Below are 17,342 nucleotides of genomic sequence, written 5' to 3'. Positions count from 1 at the left end.
CATTTTTTACGTACAAAAATGCAATTTACTTGTAAATAAAATAAAATAAAATATATGGTCTCAAATGTAACTTTTCATCAAACTCATTCTGGGTATCTAGTACTCCCTCCGTCCGAAAAAGCTTGTCCCTCAAATGAATGTATCTAGCATGCTAGATACATCCATTTGAAAGACAAGCTTGGGACAAGCTTTTTCGGATGGAGGGAGTAATTGTTAATGAAGTATATTAAAAACGATAAAGAGGTATAACCAATTCATCTATGTGGTATATGAGGAGCGGTATGTACTCCCAGGAGTATATACCTAAATTCGTCTATGCATCATATTTTTTGCATACTCCTTTTTACGTACAAATGTGTACATATTTCACAAATATAGTAAAGACTATGGGCTCAGTTGTAAATTTTTCATGTACCTCGCTTTGGAGTATTTTAGATTGTACATTTAACAGACTAAAAATGATAAAGTAGTATATATACTACCACATAGAAGCAGCCAGATAGATTTGATATATGATTTTATTGTTATTTTCCTCATCTATTGTTCCTCATCATTCTCCTCTGGTTGTTTGGAACTCGACCTCGAGTTATCTTCATAGGGCGCTTCTTCTGGGTGGTAGAGAGTCAAGCCCGCAACATTGAAAGTGTTAGATATACCCATGTCGCTTGGAAGATCTATCACATAAGCATTATCATTTATCTTCCTCGTAATAGAGAAGGGCCCATACTTTCGCTGCCTAAGCTTCCCTTTAACACCTAAAGGCAGCCTCTCTTTTTGGAGGTAGACCATCGCCTCCCCAACTTGGAATGATTTTGGTCTCTTTTTACAGTCAGCAAGTTGTTTATATTTCTGATTTTGTGCTTCCAAAACACCATGAATCTCTTCAAATAACTCAGTGTAATTATCAACAAAGGACAATGCTGATTTTGAGTTTTCCCTGATGGTAGCTTCACCAGGTCCACCACATGTGTTGGAACTTTAGTGCAGACAATGAAAAAAGGACTCCTTCCTGTGGATCTATGCTTTATTGTAGGACAGCTCTGCAAGAGATAAAGCCAAATCCCATTGCCCCTTCTTTCTCCACAAATGCAACCGATCAGATTACCCAAAAATTTGTTCACCACTTAAGTTTGTCCATCTGTTTGTGGATGGGCAGTGCTGGAAATTTTTAATTAGTGTTGAATTGCTTCCACGAAGTGAGCGAAAATGCAGCAAGAAACTTGCTACCACGTTCTGAGGCGATGGACCTTGGAACTCCATGAAGTCTGACCACTTCTCGAAAGAATAGGTTTGCCACATGATGAGCATCCATTGTCCTGTGACATCGGATGAAATGAGCCATCTTAGAGGATCTGTCTACGACCACAAACACAATATCACTCCCTCGTCTTGTTCTTGGCAAGCCCAAGATAAAGTCCATAGCGATATCCTCCCAGCAACAGGAATAGGCTAAGGCATGTGTAACCCTGTGTTCTGAACTTTGCCTTCGCAGGTTTGACATATGGGGCACCGCTGAATAAACTTTCCAGCATCTCTCTTTAGTTGTGGCCAAAAGTAACAAGCCTCCATGTTAGCGATAGTCTTGTCGCGTCCAACATGGCCACTAAGATATCACTTGAATGGAGCTCTCTAACCAGTTTGTCACGTAGAGAACTTCTTGGCATGCACAAATGATCATTTTTGAAGAGATAGCCATCTTGCGCCAAATAGTCATCACCTAACGGCTTGTGTGCTTCACCCAAACATGGCCAAAGTCTTCGTCATCCTCAAACAACTCCTTTATTTGATCCATGCCTAGAAGTTCAGACTCGAAAGAAATCAAGAGGCATGCACGCAGACTCAAAGCATCTGCCACTCCATTAGTTGTTCCAGATTTATGCACGATGAGATAATTAAACCTCTCCAGATATATTGCCCATCTTGCTAGCATGCGATCAACATGCTTTTGATTTCTAAAATGCTTCAAGGATTGATGGTCACTGTAAACAATGAACTCTTTAGGCAGCAAACAGAGTTCCCAAATTTTCAAAGCTCTGAAAACGGCATACAATTCTTGCTGATAAGTACTACTCCCTCCGTTCCAAAATAGATGACTCAACTTTATACTAACTTTAGTACAAAGTTGGGTCATCTATTTTGGAACGGAGGGAGTACATTTCTTCAAGTTGAGTAGAGCTCATTTTCCTTTAGTACTTCTAGCACCTTCCGAATGTGATCAAAGTGTTCATCCTCATCCTTGCTATAGATCAAGATGTCAAATAAACCACAACAAAGTGGGATAAGAAGGGCCAAAGGACTTGGTTCATCAATTGCATAAAGGTACTTGGTGCATTTGAGAGTCCAAATGTCATGACTGGCCATTCAAACAACCCTTCTTTGTCTTGAAGGCTGTTTTGCATTCATCCCTGGGTTTGATACGAATTTGGTGATATCCGCTTCTTAAATCTAGCTTTGTGAACACTCTTTCTCCACTAAGCTGATTCAACATATCATCTAGACGGGGAATTGGGAATCTATACCTTACGGTGATGCTGTTAATGGCTCTGCTGTCCATACACATGCGCCAATATCCATCTTTTTTGGGCGTGAGCAGGGCTGGTACAACACATGGGCTAATACTTTCTCGAATGTGCCCCTTTTGCAGCAATTCCTCCACTTTCTCGTTCAATATTACCATGCTCTTTTGGGCTCATTCGATAGTGTGGAATATTATTAAGACTTGCTCCCAGAATTAAGTCAATTCTATGTTGAATTCCTCTCACTGGTGGCAGGCCTTGCGGCTCTCCAAGTATGTTATGAAATTCTGCTAATAAGTCACGTACTTTTTCTGGAATTTCAACAACCGGGTGCTCTTCTCCTTTTACAATAAGTGCAACACACACATCTGCCTCCTTCAAGTCTTCCATAAACTCATTAGAGATGTGGGAGATAGTTAACATACATTCCCCCTCTTCCTTAGAGATATTACCATCAGTTTTGTTTGGTAGAATAATGATCTTTCTCTTGTTCCAAATGAAAGACTAAGAATTTTCCTTGCCCTTGTGTGTAGTATCCACATCAAATTGCCAAGGTCTTCCTAGAAGGACATGACTGGCATCCATATCAACTACATCAGACAACACATTTGAGCGATAATGCTTGACCAAAGAAAGTGGCAGGTTGCATTGTTTGGTGATCCTCATATTCACCCAATAGTGCAGGGGTTTGGATTCACGAGTCTCAAGCTTTAAATGGTTCACCAACTTCTGGGAGATAAGATTCTCGCAGCTACAACTATCAATCACTAATTTGCATACCTTGCCATTCACCGTGCATTTGCTCTCAAATATTTTCTTCCGTTGTGTGTCATCAGGTTGTGATGTGGAACATAGGAGACGCTGAATCACACATACCACCTCTCCACCTTCTTCTTGACAGACGTCCTGTCCATCTATATCCTCAGATTCGTATTCTTCCTCATTTCCTTCACCATCATGGATAGTTGTGTTAACAAATTTCCTCAATGGCGGACGTCTGTAACTTAACTTTTCACTTTTCAATGCAAAGAAATCAAAGCTTTTGCGTTTTCTTGAAAATTTTTCCTCAATGGGCAACCGCTGGATATGTGTCCCTCTTCACCGCATTTATATCATTTTGGGCCTTCATTCGCCTTAACCTTGCCTCTAGTTTGCTTCGGGATGGGCTGTTCTGCCTTTGGTGGAGCAGTCTTTTCTTCCACTCTATTAGTGTGACTCCTAGATGAGCCTTCAACATGAGGACATGTAGTCTTAGTTGTCTTTCTTGTCCTCACAAACCTCTCGGCCTTTAAGGCTAGAGCATGTGCTTGATCAATGGACCAGATTTGTTGCACCATCAATCGGTCTTGAATAGCATCATTGAGACCATCGATGTACCTTGCAACTTGTAATCTGCAATTTCGGTAAGGTTGCACCTCACTTGTAACCTTAGAAACTCCTCCGTGTAATCTGAAACAGTTCTATTCCCTTAAATACAGTTTTGAAATTGGATAAATAGGATCTGATCATAATCAGCAAGCAAAATTCTCCCTTTCAAAAGACTCTTCATTTGCCGGCAAGCTCTCACACGAGGTTCTCCTCTCAGCCTATGCTCTTCTTGAACGCGGTGCCACGATGCACTGGCTCCTCCTTTCAGCTTGTACGCGACCAAAGGAACTCTACGATCTTCCGGAACCTCCATGACCTCGAAGAAAGTCTCCACTTCATATAACCAATCAAGGCACCCTTCAGTATCAATATTTCCATTAAAAGTTGGGATCTCAGCTTTCAGCTTGTATGTATCCCTTGCATATGTAGGGTTGGGTACTCTCCGATATGCATAGAGATCAGGTTCTTCAAGGGCATCATCATATTCTTCACCTTCAGAAGTTTCAACATAAATGGCCTTCTTGAAGTACGCTGAATTGCACATTGTTGTGGTGATCTTGCTCCAACAGGCCTCACTCCGCTCGCTCCTCAGAAGTTGGCCTTTCTCTTTATACTTGAATTTGGAGCATAACATAACACTATATATCACACATGACTTGGGGTACAAGGATGAACACATAGCCGAATACAGACTCCTAGGCCAATAGCAATACTCCTTAACACTCCCCTCAAATGCAAAGCGGATGGAATAGCATTGCATTTGATGAAGTGTAACACTAGAAGAAAATAATAATCCAAAATCCACGGCTTGAGAGTATCGTTGTAGCATGGAGAGTCTTCAAAACCTGTCGAGTCAAGCCAATAGGAATACTAATACACACTACCCTTAAATGCAAAGCATATGCAATTGCATTGCATTTGAAGAAGTGTAACACTAGAAGAAAATAATAATCCAAAATCCGCGTCTTGAGAGTGTCATTGTAGCATGGAGAGTCTTTAAAACCTGTCAAGTCAAGCCAATAGGAATAACGAGAAGATGGCGCATCAGAGGAAGACACCACATCAGTAGAAGATACAAGATAAGTATCAAAGAGAAGATGTGTTGTCAAAAGAAGATGGCACATCAAAGGAATGAAGCATTGCGCATAAAATCATAGCCCAAGAAAACCGGCGGTGAAAGAAGCTCGGCGGCAAGAGAATGGGCGCAGATTTTCAATGCAAAAAGAGGCCAAGGCGATGGCGATGAGGATGGTCTCCACCATTGGTAACACGAGGGACTGAAACATATCCCGACGATGACGACATTGTGCCTATTTCTTTTTACAGCCAACGGATCTGGATAGGGGGAGCCTTTTGGCGGCTAAAGGACCACAGACTGCAGATTTAGCGAACGGTGGAGAAAGGCCCAGTGCCAGCTAGCAGGTCCAGTGGTCAGAGGAAACAGTGGCGAGCAGGTGCAGCAGGGAGCGGGAGCGGCGCACTGGGCAGTCTCCTGGTGAACAGCAGCGGCAACCGGGAGCTTGAAGTTGACATCAGCAGCCGTCTTGGGGAGAGGAGGGAACGTCAATCTGGGGACTACAAGCTCCTCGTCACGAGCGCTAGTACAGGAAAAGGAAGTAGCAGCCCAGTCCAAGGAGGAGATGGGTGATCCAAATCGGGATGGCTACCTGGCGTGACCAGTGTGCGAGAAGATGAGATGCGCACGAACCAACAGGGGAGACTGAGATCAATTCAGGGATAAAGCACGAGTTGCACGGTGCCCCCCCCCCCCCCCCCCCCCCCTCCCTCCGTCCCAAAATAAGTGTCTTAACTTTGTATTAACTTTAGTACAAAGTTGTACTAAGATTGAGACAGTTATTTGGGACGGAGGGACTATTACACAAGACTTGGGGTACAGGGAAGGACACAGAGCCTAATACGGACTCCTAGACCAATACTAATACTCCTTAACATGTACCACCTCCCTGCTACTTCTCATCGCCTAAGGGAATCTACATATGTGAACCACTTGTGAGCCAGTAACCAAGGCCCCACATGTAAGGCTTGCCTTCTAGTTCTGCCCCATCCTATTTTTCATGTAGTAGCCTTAGCAGGGCAAGGTCTCAACAAGAGGGAAGAAAGGCTCTATGGAATCTCATCTTGTGCAAAGCGGAGCTGGTGAGGAAAGAAAGGAGGACCATGCCAATCTTGGGAGAGAACAGAGGGCTTCATAGGAGTTAGAAGTGCTATGATCTGTGCAGCGGTGTTCCAGAGGTGGTGCAAAGTGCAATATTACTCCCTCTACCATGGTGTTTTGTGTTTATTGTTGCAAAAAGTGGTGATGTGTGCCACACGTGGCAATCTACTTGGTGCAAAGTGGGAGTTACGCTTCCCTGAATAATGCTATCTCTTGGTAAAGCTTGATGATCATAGTTTCAATTATTGCAGTCACTTGAAAGTGTCGAGGAAGCTTTGGTTAAGTTAGAAAATTTGCTTCAAGAATTGCATCTTTCCAGTTCCAACTCTGGTAAGGAGGATCTAAAGGCTGCATGTTCTGATCTAGAAATGATCAGAAGACTGAAGAAGGAAGCAGAATTTCTTGAGGCTTCCTTTCGAGCAAAAGCAGAATATCTGGAGGTGAGCTTAGTATTTTTACTATTTTTCTTCTACTGCAATTATCTGCAGTAGACATGTACTTTCCTATTTGAAAATAGTCAGTCTTGCATACAAGTAACGTGATCACAGTGATTTCTTGAGGTATTTCACTGCATAAGGGTTGAGGAGCATTCCACCAACTATGGTGGCTATGAAGGACTCATTGTTCCTTGCACTTTTTGAAGAGAACACTAGATCTCATTTCTTTTGGTTTTCCAATAGAAGTAGTTTAGGCTCCTGAGCTCCTTTCTGACTGGTTCTGGGGATGATTTATTTGTTTGAAAACGTTTGTCCATCCTTCCACATGCTGCAATTGTACATGGTTTATATCATGAACATGAAGTTATTTAGTTGATTCCAGTAATACTACCATGACTCTAAAGTTTTTGATGGTTGACTACCATTCCAGTAAGGCACGCAAACATGAACCCCAATTGTATAGTCAATAATATCATAGGGTGAGACAATAACGATTTTACACAACCATGATACATGTGCTAAAGTTTTTGATGGTTGGCTAGGCTGATACTATTAGCAGAGTGTTACCTCCTGCTGGCGAGGGAGAACACGGAAAGACGGGCAGCATGGTTAATGAGGTTTTAACACCACAAAAACCAGTAAATAGGTGATATTCTCTTGTAACTAATTCCATTATGGTTGTGATAGGTGATTTGACGGTGAAAATAAATGATTTCCGGTTTTTGTTATTTTTATTATGTTAGGATGGAGAACAATCGTCGTCCGTTTTGGGACATTTTTGGTACGACTTCAGGAAGGAAAATTGTGCCAGCACAAGAAGCTGTGGATCAGGATGTATGAATTTGTGCATTATATCTTCTCTACATCATTTCTCTGCATTCGGGGCAGCGTGATTCTCCTCTATGGTTTGTGGGGTCGCTGGGTGGGTCATTGAGCTGCCGCAATGGGGGGGGGGGGGGGACACAGCTTTGCTGGTACTGGGACAGCATGCAGTCACCACGCAGCCCCACACACGTTCACACCTCTGACTACATTCCCCGCACCATATCAGTGCCCATGTTTAATTATTCGTAGGAAAGCGCCCACATTTTGGCTACCAATCAGTCTCCAACTCATGTTGACCGCCCACACACGTAAAAGAAGAGAAAAAATAGGCAACACACATACACAGGCCTTACCCATCAATGACATTACGTGGGGCTGGCACAACTAAAATCAGCAGCAAACTATGCTCCTATAGCTGGACGCGGCGGAGCGCGCCATTTCTTCTAGTCATCATCACCTATTATGCAAATGAGTTTTTGTAAGAAGTACATATTACTGGAAAATAATATCTATCTTCAACAATTTTATCTCAAAAGATGTTTTCTTGCACCATGTAAACTTTCTTATAGGATTTCCCTGTTTTTTTCATTTGTGGAAGGCTTCTGCTACCAAGGTGGATCAAATAGACATGGAGTCAAATGACATCCGCCGCTTCGAACAGTTGAGACGTGAGTTGATTGAGTTAGAAAGGAGAGTGCAGAAGAGTACAGATGGTGCTAGAAAAGAGGAGGTATGCTTGTTTAAGATATATTTTTAGATAGCAAACGAGAATGCAGTTGGTATTTGAGCCAACACTTGAACCTGAGACTCTGCAACCTCCATGGAAACGACATGACGATCAATCAGTCATGTTCTATTTGTAGTTCTGTTACATACCATGACCATACCATAATGGCTGGCTTTGTTATTGTAGAAGTTTCTTCAGCTTTGACGAGTTATTCATCCAGCCATGTCCTATTTTCAGTTCCAGGAAACGGAGGTTCCAGATGAAACAATGAGCCCTTCTGAGTCAGCAACCCCTCTGTCAGGGCCTTCTGGTTCAGTAATCAAGAAAGAAAATGTTATTACAAAATCGGTAGAGAAAGTTAAGGAGAGTACAACGGTATGACAATTTGAATTTTATTCATCCTGCATAAGAAAATCCTGTAACATAGTTACTTCCACAAACATTCAAAACAACTTGTGCATTTGGCCATTTCTTACCAGATTTTGTGTTGTTTTCTGACACTAACGGTGCTTGATGGCATCACAGGGTGTTAATATTTTCTATGGTGATAAATTTTGACAACACACAACAGTATTAATTGAGTGATATGATTGCGAATTATTTTGGTAGGGAATCTAATAGTCTAAGTAGCTGTTGCCTCTTTTCATTCCTTGCATTAAACTAATAATAGTATTAAAGGGTTAAAGTCTATTTCATCTTCTTTGTGCTGCACAGATTGTGTTGCAAGGGACACAGCTCTTAGCAATTGACACAGGAGCTGCTATGGGTTTACTGAAAAGATCTCTTATTGGGGAGGAACTAACTCAGAAGGAGAAGCAGGCTCTTCAGAGAACCCTGACAGATTTGGCATCTGTTGTTCCAATAGGAATACTCATGCTTCTACCAGTGAGTATTTCTTTCGGATTTGTACCTTCTGAACATGTTACATGGGGGCAGACATATAAGCATCGTGGTTGCCACCCGGCGCCTCCACAGTCTAGTTCAGAGGTAACACCAATACAAGATGGAACCGCTCTTGGTAACCCTCCAGATTAGGGGAACGCATCATCAGGAAGAATTCCTATTGATGGGGGGATTGCTACTGCAAGCAGAGTCCTTAGGTGGAATTACTATTGATAGGAAAGCTACAGGTTAGTCCGTATAGAATAGACCATAGTTTCGTTCGTATTAGACATGGAGTCAGAGCTCAGAGTCGGTTTGTAAGGCAGATCCTCTCTATATATGAGGTAGCCACACACAACATCTGCACCTAGCGCCTCCAGCCCTAGCTGCATCTTCCCTTCCACGGCTCCCAAGTGCTCCCGTATTGGTCCTAATCTAATCCTCTACAGATTGCGTTCCCACAAATCAAGTTGTGACATTTTGGTTTCAGAGCCAGCCGTTCCTTCTTCCATGGGGACCAACGACAGTGACGATGCTTGGAAACAAGAGCTCATGCAGCTCATGAAGTTGATGGCTGCGACGAACCAACGTCTTGTCGACACCATTGCTCGTTTGGACAGCCATGATGGCCTGCTTGACTCCCTCGCCAAGCATCTGGACTGCCATGGTACTCGTCTGGCACGTATTGAAGACGCCAGCCAATCGGCACGGATGCCGACAAGGAAGACGCGGAGAGTGCAGCCGCTGGAGACAAGCTGGTGGGCCCCGGCGATCTGCCCACCTCGTACGATTGAGGAGAGCAAGGCCACCAGCATTTTGGCGTCTTCAAGATGTCGTTCGCATCCTTTGGCACAACGGAGGATGCCTTAAGAGCATCTACAACCGGGCTCTTCAAACGCGCCCGCGGACGGCCTGGTCTGTGATCGGTCACAAAATCGTTCCTGACCGGCACACCTCATATCCAACCCATATCTAGGATGGATATGGGGAGGCCCGGGCGCGTCCGTTACGTCGGATCTGGCGGATCTGACAGACAGGACCCACCACAAATTTCACCAAATCCGCCCCCCCCCGACCTTGCTGGATCAACCCTTTTCCTCTCCTCTCTTCTCCCTCGTCCGCGCCGGCCCTAGCCCTGCCGCCGTCCTGACCCCTCGGCGCCGCCCCAGACATTGTTACCGCCTCGGACGCCGCCCCAGTGGTACGTCTGGCTATTCTCGGACTGTACCATGCCCTCCATGTGTTCGGCAAATTGTCCGACCAGTCTTTTTTGTTCTTCTGTAGGCAAAATGATAGGCAAAATGATAGATTCGGAGGGTTAACAAGGAACTTGATGAATTAATGTAAAAGGAGTTCTTCGATTCGTCGGAGTCGGACGGAGATGCCGAGATGATGATGATCATGAGCATCCAAGAGGAAATGGACAGGGAGGTGGGGTGCATTCTGAACTTCAAGGGTATGATCAAAGGGAGAAGAGTTTTCAACCAGGGTAGGGTCGATGGAGGACGGCTGCTCTATAAGGACTACTTTAAGCCCGGCCCAATAGTCCCTGATAATTTTTTTGTCGACGCTTTCGTTTGCGCAAACCCTTGTTCTTGCGCGTGGTGGAGGGAGTGGAGGCACATGATTCGTACTTCAGGCTCAACAAGGATTGTTGCAGACAACTCTCGTTCTCTCCTAAGCAGAAATGCACGGTTGCTCTGAGGATACTTGCATTAGGTTCCGCCATCTATGCCGTTGGTGAACTGGTCCGGATGGGAGAGAGCACATGCCTGAAGACCACTGTGAGATTTACCCGAATAATGGTGAAGGTGTTTGGAGTAGAGTATCTGATAAAACCAAATGTGCAAGACACAGCAAGGTTGATGGCTATTGGAGCGGTTTTCCAGGTATGTTCGGTTCAGTTGATTGCATGCATTGACTTTGGAAGAACTGCCTCAAAAGGTTTACGCGAGATGTACCAAGGTCAGATAAAAGAAACCACCATCATACTCGACGCAGTGGCATCAAGGGACTTGCGGATTTGGCATGCCTGGTTCTCACAATGACATCAATGTGCTCCAGCGATCTCCCCTGTTCAGGAGACTTTGTAATGGGAAAGCGCCACCGTGCAACTACACAGTCAATGGGCACGACTACAACATGGGGTACTACCTTGCCGATGGTATCTATCCTCAGTAGTGCGGCGTTTGTGAAGACCATATTCGATCCCCATGGCAACAAATAAAGTCACTTTGCAACAATGGAAGAAGCAACTAAGAAGGATGTGGATGTTGAAGTGTATATGTGGATTGCCTAGCCCTTTCCACCAGTTCGGACTTTTGGTTGCGTTGACTAGTGCATGAAGCGTAACGTGGTATCAGGGTCTAAGGTCTTGAGTTCAAGTCCTGGCTTTTGCAATTTATTAAAAAAAATGTTGTTGCCCCCCTCTTTGTCCATGTATAGGCCTCTTGAGCCATACCTATGAGTCTATTCACATGTTGACTTCCTGTGTCACGTTAGAGGGGGTGTTGGAAGTGTATATTGGATTGCCTAGCCCTTCCCATCAGTTCAGACTTTTGGTTGCGTTTGCTAGTGCATGAAGCTTAACAGTGGAGAGGCATTCAGAGTGCTCCAAGTTTGTTGGGGTATTGTTCGTGGAGCTGCAATGATGTGGGAATCAGAGACTTTGTGGCAGCTGATGACATGTTGTGTAATTTTGCATAATATATGATTGTCGAGGAGGAGAGGGTGAAGGGGCAGCCTGAATCCATGATTTCAGGAAGTCTCGAGAACAAGTCCACATCCCGAAGCAAGATGCAGATCAGAGTCTGAATTTTCTGCATATGTATCAGAATCTTTGAGATCAACAGGTGCACGTGTAGCTACTCAATGATCTTGTGGAGCATATGTTGACCCACAATGAAAACCAAGGAGGAAACCCAAAAAGTTTAATGTTTGAATATGCACTTCAAATAAATTTTATGTTTGAACTATGTATTTTCCCTATGAACAAATGTTATTTATGTGTGATATTCATGTGTATGATCGACGTGCATGAATTTGCATGAATTTGAGGGTTTTGATATGAGGAGTGTGGCTGTCCGACAGGACATATGATGAATTTGAGGGTTTTGATATGAGGAGTGTGGTTGTCCGACAGGACATATGAGGGGCCGTCCGGCGCTGTTCGGGGTCACGCCTGGGCTCGTCGGTGGACGTTTAGGGGGCGGGATTTGCAAAGTCCGGCTGTAGATGCTCTAACTTGGCTAAATTTGTGCAAGCAATTTTTGGAGCCTAGGACACACACCCCAACGATAAGGTCTGGATGGCATCCTATCACATGTCTGGCAAGGCCCGCAAGTGGTACATGCACCTTCTACGTGCTGAGGACAGTCGCCCAGGTTGGGATCGTTTTTCTGCTCTTGCAAGCAAGCGTTTTGGGCCATCCACTTGGCGCAACCTCATTGGGGATTTGGTCGAGTTGCGCAGGGGTGCAGGTACCTGGAGGACTACATCAACAATTTTTTCAACCTCTCGGCATGCACGACCAACCTATCCCTCCAGCATGAAATGCAAATATTCATTGCAGGGTTGCAAGATCCGATCAGGATGCATGTTGAGCTCCGGGAGCCCTTTGATCTAGAAGAAGCTACGAGTGTAACTCGTGCTTTTCAGCGTTTGGAGTCCCTGGACACAGGTCCTCGATCTTCCAGCAAGTGGTCCTCTAGCAAGTGACTGGGTTAGTCGTTCCATAACTTACGCGGGTAGCTCATCTACCATAGCAGGAGCAAGAACTACATCATCTGCTGGCGTCACAGGATCAACACGAGCATTCAAATGCTTGACACCACCTGAGATGGAGGAGCGCCGATGATAGGGCCTCTGCTACAATTGCGACGAAAATAGGGCACCGTTATAAGAAGCTATTCATGCGTCACATCATACGTGAGTCCGATGATGACGAGGAGACAACTAACAACACCCAACAGGAGGAACCGCCACAAATTTTGCTGCCCTTACGGGTATCTGGAGCTCCAGTACCATGCAACTTCGGGTCGACATCGGTGGTGTCTTCCTTCTTGCTCTTGTTGACTCCGGTTCGACTCATATCTTTCTCACCGAGGAGCTAATCGGCAAAGTGGGTGCGGTACTTAACCTCCGTGCTGGGATCCGGGTTGCAGTTGCCAATGGCGAACATGTGATCAGCAGCGGTGTTTACTGTAACACTAGCAGTGTCTGTTGGTTTTGAGGCTGTGATCTAGTCGCTCTCTCTCTGAATCTTTTCTCTCTGAATGACACAACACACGCACACGAGGTGGAAGGGAACAGAGAGCAGGAACGCAGCCACAGAGAAAGAGCTTTTGCGACGCGTAAAAACTTGCGTCATTTTCTGTCTTTCCTTTTATTCAGTCGCTAACAGAAAACTGAAAGCTCGCCACGATCCAACAATTGCGCGTGCCATCGCACGAGCCTGAATCGTGCCGAGTCATAAGCTACCAGCTAAGCCTGTCAACTAGGAACCAAAAAAACTAACCACCGCAACGTGAACTCAGCATGTTTCTGGTGAGAGACGATCAGCATGCAAACATCCATCATGCATATGACCGTCCTTATGTGAATCAAGGAAATAAAGCAAAAAATCAAGTGCAGATACACTGAGGTTAATATCAACAATCACCTCCTTAACCTTGCAGTATCTGCTCAAGTGTGCGCATCCCAATTCTGTCTCTGAGCTCCAGAAACTTCAGCTTTCCAAGTGGCTTCGTCAACACATCAGCTAGCTGATCAACTGTGCGCACATATTCAACTGCTATGGTTCCATTCTCGACGCATTCACGAACATAATGGTACTTAATATCAATATGTTTGCTCCTTTCGTGGTGCACGGGGTTTTTGCTTAATGCAATAGCCGACTGGTTGTCCACCTTCAGTGTCACCTGATCCGCCTCATCTCCTGTCAGACTTGCAAGCAATCTGCTCAGCCACACTGCCCGACAGGCGCCCGAAGCAGCAGCAACATACTCTGCTTCACAAGAAGATATCACAACTACTTTCTGCTTCTGTGATGTCCAACTCACAGGGCTCGAGTTGAGGTAGAATAATACTCCAGAGGTGCTCTTTCGATCGTCCACATCACCACCATGATCACTATCACTGTATCCACACAGCTGCATGGTCATTCCCTCTTCTCTTCCATAGAAACAACCAAGGTTCAAAGTACCTTTTATGTACCGCAGGATGTGCTTAACAGCAGCCAAATGATCTGCAGCAGGCTTCTCCATATACCTGCTAACTATGCCCACTGCATAAGTTATATCAGGACGAGTATGTGTCAGGTACCTCAGGCTCCCAATAATACTGCGATACATTGTTGGCTCAACTGGTTTGCAGGTGCTGGACTTGCTCAAGTGCAGGCGGGCTTCCATGGGGGTTTGAGCAGAGTAACAGTCGATCATCCCACTTTTCTCTAAGATCTTGCCCGCATAACTGGATTGATTCAGAAAAATTCCATTTGGCAGTTGCTTCACTTCTATGCCAAGATAATAACTCAGGAGCCCCAAGTCACTCATACTGAACATGTTCTTCATTTGCTCCTTAAATTTTTCTATTTCAGTTGAGCTTGGTCCTGTGATTATAAGATCATCCACATATACTCCAACAGCAAGTTTTTCTCTTCTGTACATTGCAAGCTCAAGTGGATATTTCTCAAATCCCAAATCAATCAAAGTTCTGTCCAGTTTCTCATTCCATGCTCTAGGCGCTTGCTTTAAGCCATAGAGGGCTTTGTGCAGCTTCAGAACCTTTTGCTCTTGCCCTTTGATCTCAAATCCAGGGGGTTGAGCGACGTACACCTCCTCTTTCAGTTCACCATTCAGAAACGCGGTCTTAACATCCATATGATGTATTTCCCATTTCTGTTGTGCTGCAACTGCGATGAGAAGCCGGATTGACTCGAGTCGTGCAACAGGGGCGAACACCTCCTCATAATCTACACCGTGACGCTGAACATAGCCCTTTGCAACCAGTCTTGCTTTATGTTTGATGACCTTGCCATCGGGATCTTTCTTTAGTTTGTAAATCCATTTCAAACCAATTGCTTTCTGTCCCTTTGGCAAGTCAGTGAGTTCCCAGGTTTCATTGCTCTCGATTGACCTGAGTTCTGAGTCCATGGCTTCTCTCCATGCCTCTTCCTTTCTTGCCTCTAACACAGATTCAGGTTCTTCTATACCAAGAAGGCATGTGTCCGGCACAGCTGCAAATGGTGCTTCTTCGATGACTTCTTCCATGAGGCGATACCTGCGTGGTCCCTCGGTGCTCGTCGGTGTCGAGGCACCGGTCGGACGTGACACAAACCGAGGTCCAGTAGGTGCTTCATTTCTAGCTGGGGTAACAAAATCCTCTGGTCTGAACCCTGCTGCTATTTCTTCATCTGCCAGCTTGTTCTCCTTCAGACTTGTTCTTGTCGGATGGTGAACAGTATGCTTTGGCTGGCTACATGACAAGCATCATCAAGGTGTACATTATACTGTACTGAGAAAGTCTCCGAGATCCCCTCAGCATCGTCGGTGGTCCATTCCCAGCATCTGTCCTCCTCGAACACAACATCTCGAGACACACACAGCTTCTTCATGTGTGGGTCGAACAGTCTGTATGCTTTACTATTTGGTTCATACCCAATCAACACCATTTCAGTACTCCGGTCGGCCAACTTTGGGAGGTGCCGTCCAACTTTCTTCACATGCCCTATACACCCAAATGTACGAAGGTGCTCGACATTAGGCTTTCGTTTGTACAGGGCCTCATAAGGTGTCATCCCGTGCATGTTTTTTGTTGGTGCACGATTCAGTAGATAGACTGCTGTAGCTATTGCCTCACCCCAAAATTGTCCAGGCATTCCCTTGGCTTTCAGAAGGCTTCGAGCCATTCCAGCAACAGTCTGATTTCTTCTCTCAACAACGCCGTTCTGTTGTGGAGAGTATGGCGCCGTCAAGTAGTGCTTGATCCCAAGGCCTTCACAGAATTGAGCAAAATTCTTTGACATGAATTCCCCTCCACGATCTGTCCTGAGTGCCATCACCTTCAGATTAAGTTCAACCTCTACTGCTGCTCTTATCTTCTTAACTGCCTCAAGTGCTTCATCTTTGCTTCTGATCAGCACAACCCACATGTACCTTGTGTGGTCATCAACTAGCAGCAGAAAATAATTCTTCCCGGCAAAGGTTGGAGGGGAGATAGGAGCACAAAGGTCCCCGTGCAGCAATTGAAGTGCTCGATCTGCTCGGTATGAGGCTTCAGCAGGGAATGGAGCTCTTCTTTGTTTGCCAACCAAGCAGCTCTCACGCAAACGATCAATCTGATCAATCATTGGTAAGCCACGCACCATGGCCTCCTTTGCTAGCAGTCTCAAAGCATGAAAACTTATATGCCCATAGCGTGCATGCCACAACCAGGGAACCTCTGAAGTCTTGGACAATAGACAAACTGGGTCAGACTGCTCAATATTCAGTATGTAGAGCCTGTTTGGTGTTCTTCTAACTTTTGCAAGGACCTTTCTCTCTTTATCCAGCACAGTCATCAAACCTTCATCGACGGAGTACTTGCAACCAAATTCATCCAGCTGCCCTAGACTGATTATATTACTTTTCAGCTTCGGGATGAAATAAACTTCAATTAACAGCCGGTGCTCGCCGTTGTGTGCAACAAAGAGAACTGAGCCGCATCCCTCAATGCCCACAACTGATCCATCTCCGAATCGAACTGAACCGGTGATCTTTCGGTCCAGCTCGGCGAACTTGTCCAGACAGCCTGTCATGTGGTTGCTTGCTCCAGTGTCAAGATACCAAGACTTGTCTGATGACCCTGTCAGTTTCGGCATAACTTTTTCTTCGTGCAACATGACCTTGTCTCTTGTGATTTCGGTGTTCTCAACAAGCTCACACACCTCGGTCATGAGCAAGGCTGGATCTTCATCAGTTTGCTTCTGCGCCAGGTTTGCACGCTCCCGCTTCGGCTCCGGACAGTCCGAGGCAAAGTGTCCATTCACATCACAGTTAAAGCATTTTGCTTTTGAGATGTCAAACTTACGATACTTTTTCTGTTTGCCCTTTCCATTGTTCTGACCGCGATCACCACGGCCTTTGTCCTGCCCGCCGCCTTGGCGACCGCTCTTGCTGCCTCCTTTCTTTGCACCAGAGCTGGAGGCCCCGTTGTTGTCGACGAACTTCTTCCCCTTCATAAGGGTTTCCAGCGCGCGGGTCACGAGCATCAACTGCTTGCTGTTGTCGCCACGGCTCTGGCGGCGCCCCCGCTGGTTCTCCTCGAACGCCGTGAGGCGTCCGACGGCCTCCTGCACCGTCATCGTGGTGACGTCGCCCCACTGCTCGATGGTGTTGACGATGTCGGCGAAGCGATCCGGCACAGCACTGAAC

General features: G+C 45.4%; 1 protein-coding gene and 1 long non-coding RNA gene across 7 annotated transcripts in view; both read left to right on the top strand.

The window, feature by feature from the left end:
- The window catches only part of LOC123169267 (uncharacterized), a 42,656-nt gene that overhangs the window by 20,432 nt on the left and 4,882 nt on the right, over positions 1–17,342 (top strand). For 3 of the 6 annotated variants that reach the window (XM_044587101.1, XM_044587099.1, XM_044587104.1), the window contains 6 exons: positions 6,312–6,500; positions 7,040–7,143; positions 7,241–7,331; positions 7,921–8,052; positions 8,287–8,424; positions 8,764–9,036. In XM_044587101.1, the coding sequence (XP_044443036.1) occupies positions 6,312–6,500; positions 7,040–7,143; positions 7,241–7,331; positions 7,921–8,052; positions 8,287–8,424; positions 8,764–9,036 (927 nt within the window). The remainder of the gene's footprint in view (positions 1–6,311; positions 6,501–7,039; positions 7,144–7,240; positions 7,332–7,920; positions 8,053–8,286; positions 8,425–8,763; positions 9,037–17,342) is intronic. The other 3 variants (XM_044587100.1, XM_044587102.1, XM_044587103.1) reach the window with 3 other exon arrangements.
- On the top strand, positions 789–5,035 carry LOC123169268 (uncharacterized). The gene is made up of 2 exons (XR_006484710.1): positions 789–2,788; positions 3,050–5,035. It is a non-coding gene; the product is annotated as an uncharacterized lncRNA (long non-coding RNA).

The sequence above is a fragment of the Triticum aestivum genome, chromosome 7D (genome assembly GCF_018294505.1).
Source record: "Triticum aestivum cultivar Chinese Spring chromosome 7D, IWGSC CS RefSeq v2.1, whole genome shotgun sequence".
NCBI lineage: Eukaryota > Viridiplantae > Streptophyta > Magnoliopsida > Poales > Poaceae > Triticum > Triticum aestivum.
Note: the sequence above shows the minus strand (reverse complement) of the source record. Positions and strands in the feature narration are given on the sequence as shown.